We start from the raw sequence: 7775 nt of genomic DNA on the forward strand, positions 1-7775 counted from the left end.
GCCTGGAGGAGTGTTGGGTCATTATCCTGCTGAAAAACAAATGATAGTCCCACTAAGCGCAAACCAGATGTGATGGCGTATCGCTGCAGAATGCTGTGGTAGCCATGCTGGTTAACTGTGCCTTGAATTCTAAATAAATCACCAACAGTGTCACCAGCAAAGCACCCCCACACCATAACACCACCACTTCCATGCTTCACGGTGGGAACTACACATGCGGCGATCATCTGTTTACTTACTCTGCGTCTCACAAAGACATGGCAGTTGGAACCAAATATCTAAAATGTGGACTCATCAGACCAAAGGACAGATTTCCACTGGTTTAATGTCCATTGCTCGTGTTTCTTGACCCAAGCAAGTCTCTTCTGATAATTGGTGTCCTTTAGTAGTGGTTTCTTTGCAGCAATTCGACCATGAAGGCCTGATTCACGCAGTCTCCTCTGAACAGTTGATGTTGAGATGTGTCTGTACTTGAACTCTGTGAAGCATTTATTTGGGCTGCAATTTCTGAGGTTGGTAACTCTAATGAACTTATCCTCTGCAGCCAGCAGAGGTAACTCTGGGTCTTCCTTTCCTGTGGCGGTCCTCATGAGAGCCAGTTTCATCATCACACTTGATGGTTTTTGCGACTGCACTTGAAGAAACTTTCAAAGTTCTTGACATTTTCCAGATTGACTGACCTTCATGTCTTAAAGTAATGATGGACTGTCGTTTCTCTTTGCTTATTTGAGCTGTTCTTGCCATAATATGGACTTGGACTTTTACCAAATAGGGCTATCTTCTGTATACCACCCCTACCTTGTAGGGGTGGTATACTGATTGGCTCAAATGCATTAAGGAAAAAAATTCCACAAATTATCTTTTAACAAGGCCCACTTGTTAATTGAAATGCATTCCAGGTGACAACCTCATGAAGCTGGTTGAGAGAATGCCAAGAGTGTGCAAAGCTGTCATCAAGGCAAAGGGTGGCTACTTTGAAGAATCTCAAATATAAAACATATTTTGATTTGTTTAACACTTTTTTGGTTACTACATGATTCCATATGTGTTATTTCATGGTTTTGATGTCTTCACTATTATTATACAATGTAGAAAATAGTAAAAAATAAAGAAAAACCATGGAATGAGTAGGTGTGTCCAAACTTTTGACTGGTACTGTATACGGGAGAAGTTGTGAGAAAAGTTCCAGCCTGGATACTCAGATTATCCTTTAGTCTTCAATCGTCACTTGTCTCTGGTGACAATCACGCTACTCAAACTAGTAGTACAGTGTTAGCAATTTACTGTCTCTCTCTTAATGTAACTCAATGTAACTTTAAAGAAAATATAATGCCATGGTAGTAGCCTATACCATTGTAAAACTCAGCCAGACATATCAAGCATAAGGCTTTAAAACCTAGATTATGGTGGAGACACATACATCATTATTATAATGGTTGAACACACAGAGCTATCTTATCAGAGCATGGAGACAAACCAGATGTTTTATTGTCCAGTTCAGACACACAGGCTCTTACTGTATGTACATGAATCTGTATCTAATCCTATCAGTATGTATTTGTTTGAATACTAAGGCAAAGAACATTTACAAATCCCACAGTAGAGAAACAAAATCAATTCCTCAAATGAGATTAGATTTTACAACCTTGAATGAACCATGTAACAGTGTTCAGGCTCAACTGTCATGTTGCTCAATTGCTTAGACATCTGCCCAGCGGTCACTGATTTGTGAATAATGCGTAATTGGAAGTGTGACTTACTTTAGTTTACAGATGAGAAAAAATAAGTCAACTGCTCCAGTCTTCACAGTTGATTGAAGAGGGATATTCAAAACCACAATGACCGGTCAGAGAAAATGTATCTAATAGAATTTGCGCTGGCTCCAGTCACTCACTCTGAACTACTACTGGGCTAAATTACTGTCTCACTCTGTCTCACCACAGTACCTCCCGTCTATTACATGAGGGCGGTGCTGGATATTACAAGACCCAATGGTAACTTCTGATACACTGTGCTCGAAATTTAAATTATAAAGGCTTCATTACAACTGTAGACGCAAATACTGTAAATGTAGCCACAGTGGAACAAATTGACAGCATAGATAGGGTAGTATACTCTGATTATTTTATGGAGAATAAAACTGGATTTAAGTTTAATGGGTATTTTGCTAATTAAGCTACAAATAAATTAACCAAATGGAATATTAGCATATAGCCAAAATTATTATGTATATCATTGTAATAATTCAAATACATTTTGAGGCGCAAGTTGCACTCAGCAAGTGATTGAGGCACGTGCACAGGCTCTAGCACAAAAATATATCCAGCTGTTCAGTGTCCAGTATAATGTTTAAAGAACAAACAAAACAAAGAACATGCGTCAAATTACGCAAAAGTATTTTATCCCCTAATAGGCTACATTTGACAATCAATAACGCAGTGAGTAAAATTGGACTGCTTTTAAAGTATTGACTGTTTCTTCGATGACATAAAACGACACGTTCGGATGATGGTGATCACGTTTAATCACATTGAGACCTCTCTGCTCCAATGTCATGAAAATATCTTCCATGTAAATGAGGCCATCTAGTGGTAAATGGGAGAAAACATGCGACAGAGCCATATTATGCATCACGTTTACATACGTCACAGCAGACTCTATTACTGTGTAGCCTAATTATCACAACTTTAATACATTGTAACTAGGCCTACTAATTGGGAGACATAATAACAAGTGAATTATAAACTTCTAATTGAAGAGTCAAAATAAAGAGTCGTTGTCGCCACTGGTGCCACTATGAAAGGTCAGAGCATCGAAAACGTATCACCTTGGCTTGCACCTGTCAATTAGGCTATAGCCTACAGTCGTCGCATAACTTGGGGCAAAATAGACTTTCTCAAAATATAAATACATGATTAAATACATGATCTATCTCCCCCTCCCCGCTCTCTTCCGACAGTGCCCCAGCAGCAGCATCATCGCACACACCCAGTGCGCAGAGGCGACGTCCTAAGAACCTATTTCATTCTGGTGCCTTTTCACGCAGCAGCAAGGATGTTGTATCTCTATCTTCTAACCCTGAGCCTATCGTCTATCCATGGCATCCTCCTTCCTGAATCTGCCAGGCCCGTGGATTTGGACACCAACCAGATCCTTGAGGATAATTTGGCACAAGGACACACGACATTAAACGAGATGTTTGAGGAGGTAGAGCAACTGATGGAGGACACGCATACTAAACTGGAGGACGCGGTGCACCAGGTTGGTTAATGGTTAGGTCTACTCAGACTTATATTTGCAGAGCTTTGATAAAAATAAATTAGCCTATTATATCCCATAGCAGCCCTTTCATTTATATGATTTCCAATGTTATGTAAAATGCAACAGATAACAGTGCAGTACACTCTTATTATATCACTTTAGTTGATCTATAACTTTACTGTTAAAGCAACCACAAATTTAACTTGACCTTTATTTTACTAATAAAAACAGTTGCCAGTGTGGGTTGCGATGAGTCGAAGTCAATCTTAACATGCACAAGTTGTAAAGGAAAAAAACAGTGGTGACCTCAATGCAACACTGATCTTTTGCATCAAACCTCATTAGATGGACAATGAGAGTGCAAAGTCCAGCTTGCATCCCCATGACCTTCCCTCAAATTACCACAACGAAAGCACTTCTGAGAGTGTGGTTGAAAACCAATCCATCCACACCATAGAGACCGTACACAAGGTACAGTAGTAGTCATACTCAAATGTATTATTGTACTGTATTCGATTCAAAACTAGGATGCTGAAATGCTATTAACAATTGAAATACTGTATGGCAGTATTATTTTGGCATCCCACATTTGTGATGAAGACTGAAAGAAACATTGCAGAAATCCTACAAAATGTGTTTCTCTTTCTTCAGGAGACAGACAACAGAACAGGAGAGACCCACATCACCAGAACAATTATCCAGTCCAGTGGCAAGGGAAATAATATTAATCATGTGAGTGAACATCATGATTTACAACAGATAAAAATAACATATATTATCCACAATAACTGGAACACTATAACTCTAACTGGTGTTTTGTGTTTATTAAAGACAGTGGGCATAAGATGAATACAATTCCATCCTTAATGCAAATCACAATTCATGAAAGATTGAACAAGTCGTCGGCTGTTTCCTCTTTCTGTGCTGCTCTGCTCTGCATGCGGCCACAGCTGCTGTCATGTTTGGGCGTCTCATTTCTCTTTCCCCATGCCCTGTACGCCTCTCCAGTCTCAACTGTGCTGTCTCATGCTCTATAAGCCAGGCTAAAGCTACGTCTTACCCAGGCAGAGTGACATGTGCAGGATGGTGGCTGGTTGAGAAGCTCTCTTCAGCGCTGCATCCTGTCTGTACATTAATTATATATGGCAGCCATGTCTCAGCCCTGATGAGGCTGCTGATCAGGCAAGATAATAGCAAAAGAATCAAACCGATCAATCAGGCCGGATGTGTGCGTGAGTGCATGTCTTTGACCAGTATAGGTCTTTGGAGACAGATACGAGATTACTGCTATAGCAGGCCTCTGACCAGGAACCAGTGCAAGAAGTGCTCAATCCATTTTATCAGCCAAAGTCTGAGGGGTTTTTAGTTATTTGTTTGGGTGGTTTTAGTTACAATATCTTGCTGGATAGTTCTGAACAAGAACTTTGAAATGTCTGTATCATTTTATTCTGTGCTTTTGGTAAACATTGTGTTTAGTCATTGTCATAAGATCTTGTACATTTAACATGCATTTTCTTTATTGCAGTCACAGGTTTTAATATTTAGTAAAAATAATACACAGTCTCGGATCGTGCTATTCCTGCCAGTCTTTTCGTTAGCATATGTGATAGAGAGACAAGTGAGAGGAAATTGGATGTTTACTTAAAAATGTTGGGACAAGTAGCCCATTGTCCCATTTTCAACAGCAGGCCCATTTTATTCAGGTCACTTTAGGCACAGATAAATATTGCAGGAGATCTTGTAACAACGTATCACATCCTCAAAAATGTACTTTGAAGTTATTTTAAAGTAACTTTTGTAAAGAAGTTTGCAATAGTACATGGCTATAATTTCAAGACTACCATGTTTGATTTAGGCTATTTATCCAGTACAATCTGTTTTATAGTGCAAAACTCTGGATTGTGGGAGGCTTTGGTACCATATAGCGACCCTCTGCATGTTTATCTGTGAAGGAGGGTGTGTCCTGATTGTCCCCTCTTTACAGGAGTGTGTCATTGATGAGGACTGTGAGAAGGGAAAATATTGCCGGTATGAGACACACCGATCAAAGTGTCTAACCTGCAAAGCCCTCGACGTGGTAGGTCCATTTCATGGTTATTAACAGTGCCACACACATTTTACACACCCTGACACTGAACCCATCTAAAATGTATTTATGCAGACCTATATTTCCCAGGGGACTTTGACTCCTTCCTAGTTCCTATTATGTTCTACTTTAGACCATCTCCAGTTTTTGTAACAGTGCACACGTGCACACACACAGCGATCACAGAACAGTAGATTGCTTAAACAATATGTTGCAGCTGCTTCTGCATTGTTACTGCATTGCAGTGTTGCCACAAGTGTAACTGGAGTGTTTCATGGGGGAGAGCTTCTCTCCTCTTGGCTGCGCATCAAAGCATGGGTCTGATTGAATATGAGCTCCACCTCTCTCAGACAAAGAGAGGAGCTGGATGAGAGGTAATGCGAGAGCCTACTCTACAGACACATACAATTTAATTTAATTTAAGAGCAATGTTTTTGGCAGGGCAGAGTGGAAATCCATCCACATAATACTGTAGAGACTGGCTTGCATTCAAAGTCAAAGGTACGCTGAGAATAGTTAAGGGTCTTCCTAGTTGATAAGGCCTGTGTTAATGTCCTGCACAGAAAAACACAGTAATATGTCGAACAGCACACTATTAATTAGACCCCAATATCGGTTCAGTTTGCACAAGTAGCAGGAATTTGCTGCACCTAGAGAGCTTACGAGAGTTACAAGAGACCAGTCATGCAGTTTGTCACTGTGTTTGTGTGTTCCAGCCCTGCAAAAAGGATGAGGAGTGCTGTACAGGACAGCTGTGTGTGTGGGGCCAGTGCAGCCAGAACGCCACTAAGGGGGAAGCTGGCAGCATCTGCCAATACCAGAACGACTGCAGCCCAGACCTCTGCTGTGCTATCCATAAAGGTGCAGGCCACAAGGCCACACGCAGAACATAATTCCTCTGCTAAATTATACACCATGAGTCATTCTACATGAAATTAACATGTGGGGAGCAAAATGGGCTCCTTTCATTTGGCTTTGACTCAGCCAGATAAAAACCTAAAGGGATTTCTTTGACATCCAAAAAAGGGAGGCTTCAAATTTCGATACCACAAAGCCTCTGTTCTCAATGTAATTATCCCTAGCCAATTATGATTGTCATGAAGTCAAGTGAAGCAGGGTGCATTGAAGTTTCAGATAGTTAAGTGATCATGTGAAGGCCCATAACCTGCTTTCCCCTCCAAGCACTGTCCATATACTGTACTCCTTTATTAAAGTTTCTGTAGTGAAGTCACTTACCTTTGTCACTACCCATCTCTCTCCACTTACCTTGTGGTCAGCCCTGATGTTCCCAGTGTGCACGGCCAAGCCAATAGAGCGTGAGCGCTGTCATGGCTCCTCCAATCACCTGATGGAGCTGCTGTCCTGGGACATAGAGGGCCAGGGACCAAAGGAACACTGCCCCTGTGCTGAGGACCTCCAGTGTCAACATCTCGGGTAAGAATCTGTGTACTGCAAACCTGCAACATTTATATTCAATTGACATGAAGGCATACGTCATGACATTTGTTTTTGCAAAAACACTTGGTAGACAAAAGCCATAGCTATCACTCAAAATGCTGTTGACCCAGAATGATGCTACAAAGTTGATATTTCCTTATCTCTTTAACAGCCGAGGCTCGCTGTGTCTGAAAGGAGAGAACTCGAGTGAAGAGGACCTGACAGACACACTTTATTCAGAAATTGACTATATCGTCTAGAGTAACCATGCAGCTCAACCTTTTCAGGCCTGTAGACAATCAGAGGGGTCTCCAGTGATTTCAGCCTAGAAAATGAAGTGGCTCCCCCTCTCACAAGGCTTACATGTAAGATTCTTCCATCTAAAAGCTGGTCATTATTTATTCAAGGCATTGCTGTTTTTTTCTATTTGCTCGAATTTAACCAAAAATCTAGATTTTGCATAGTGCATAACACCATGTATGTATTAGATGGAATTGACTTTTTGGAAATTCCCGATTCCTAGACGTTCACTGTTCAAAGGTAGTGTGTATGATGACTACACTCCAAATCTGCAATAAGAGTTCTTCATGTTTGAGCAAATATGTACTGAAATATACCCCATCCTGCTCGTCTCACTTATGCGCCTACCTTAAGGATGGAGAGTTCGCTGGAGATGCACCGTTGAGGCCCTTTGCTCAAAATAATTAAGTCAAGTTAGGGGTGAAGAAAGAATCAACACAATGTACTGTATACATGTGAAGTAGCTTGCTTAATCCTGGTTTTTGTTTAAAATAGTGGTTTAAACAAGGACAGATGACATTTCTGAATGTGGACCACTGACAGAAAATGACAGGTCAGCTCATCATACCCCAAACTTGGTAATGGAAACTATAACCCAGACACATGCAGCTTGCAAAACTTTTGCTCACAAGGAAATAAAAGGCTTTGAAAATGTAGATGTCTATTCTTGAGATGTAAATATTCTTATATG

General features: G+C 40.7%; 2 protein-coding genes across 5 annotated transcripts in view; one reads left to right on the forward strand and one right to left on the reverse strand.

Annotated features, from left to right (window-relative positions):
* LOC311111909 (F-actin-monooxygenase mical2b-like) overlaps nt 1-1907 on the reverse strand; it is a 53380-nt gene extending 51473 nt beyond the window's left edge. For all 4 annotated transcript variants that reach the window (XM_084154830.1, XM_084154831.1, XM_084154829.1 and 1 more), the window contains exon 1: nt 1761-1907. The gene's annotated coding sequence lies outside the window, so the exon portion shown is untranslated. The remainder of the gene's footprint in view (nt 1-1760) is intronic.
* Nucleotides 1908-2988: 1081 nt separating this feature from the next.
* On the forward strand, nt 2989-7732 carry LOC311111558 (dickkopf-related protein 3-like). The gene is made up of 7 exons (XM_084154310.1): nt 2989-3261; nt 3607-3732; nt 3913-3993; nt 5246-5338; nt 6064-6208; nt 6625-6781; nt 6957-7732. The coding sequence occupies exons 1-7, from the start codon at nt 3055-3057 to the stop codon at nt 7042-7044; spliced, it is 897 nt and encodes a 298-aa protein (XP_084010436.1). The 5' UTR covers nt 2989-3054; the 3' UTR covers nt 7045-7732.
* Nucleotides 7733-7775: the final 43 nt, after the last annotated feature.

This window comes from Coregonus lavaretus (assembly GCF_964263955.1).
Source record: "Coregonus lavaretus genome assembly, chromosome: 37".
Lineage (NCBI taxonomy): Eukaryota > Metazoa > Chordata > Actinopteri > Salmoniformes > Salmonidae > Coregonus > Coregonus lavaretus.

Bases quoted from the DNA above. Each gene is read 5' to 3' on its own strand.
- LOC311111558 (XM_084154310.1), top strand. From the start codon at position 3,055: ATGTTGTATCTCTATCTTCTAACCCTGAGCCTATCGTCTATCCATGGC. The intron at 3,994-5,245 runs GTGAGTGAACAT...CCCTCTTTACAG, and splicing joins AGGGAAATAATATTAATCAT to GAGTGTGTCATTGATGAGGA. The intron at 5,339-6,063 runs GTAGGTCCATTT...TGTGTGTTCCAG, and splicing joins CCTGCAAAGCCCTCGACGTG to CCCTGCAAAAAGGATGAGGA.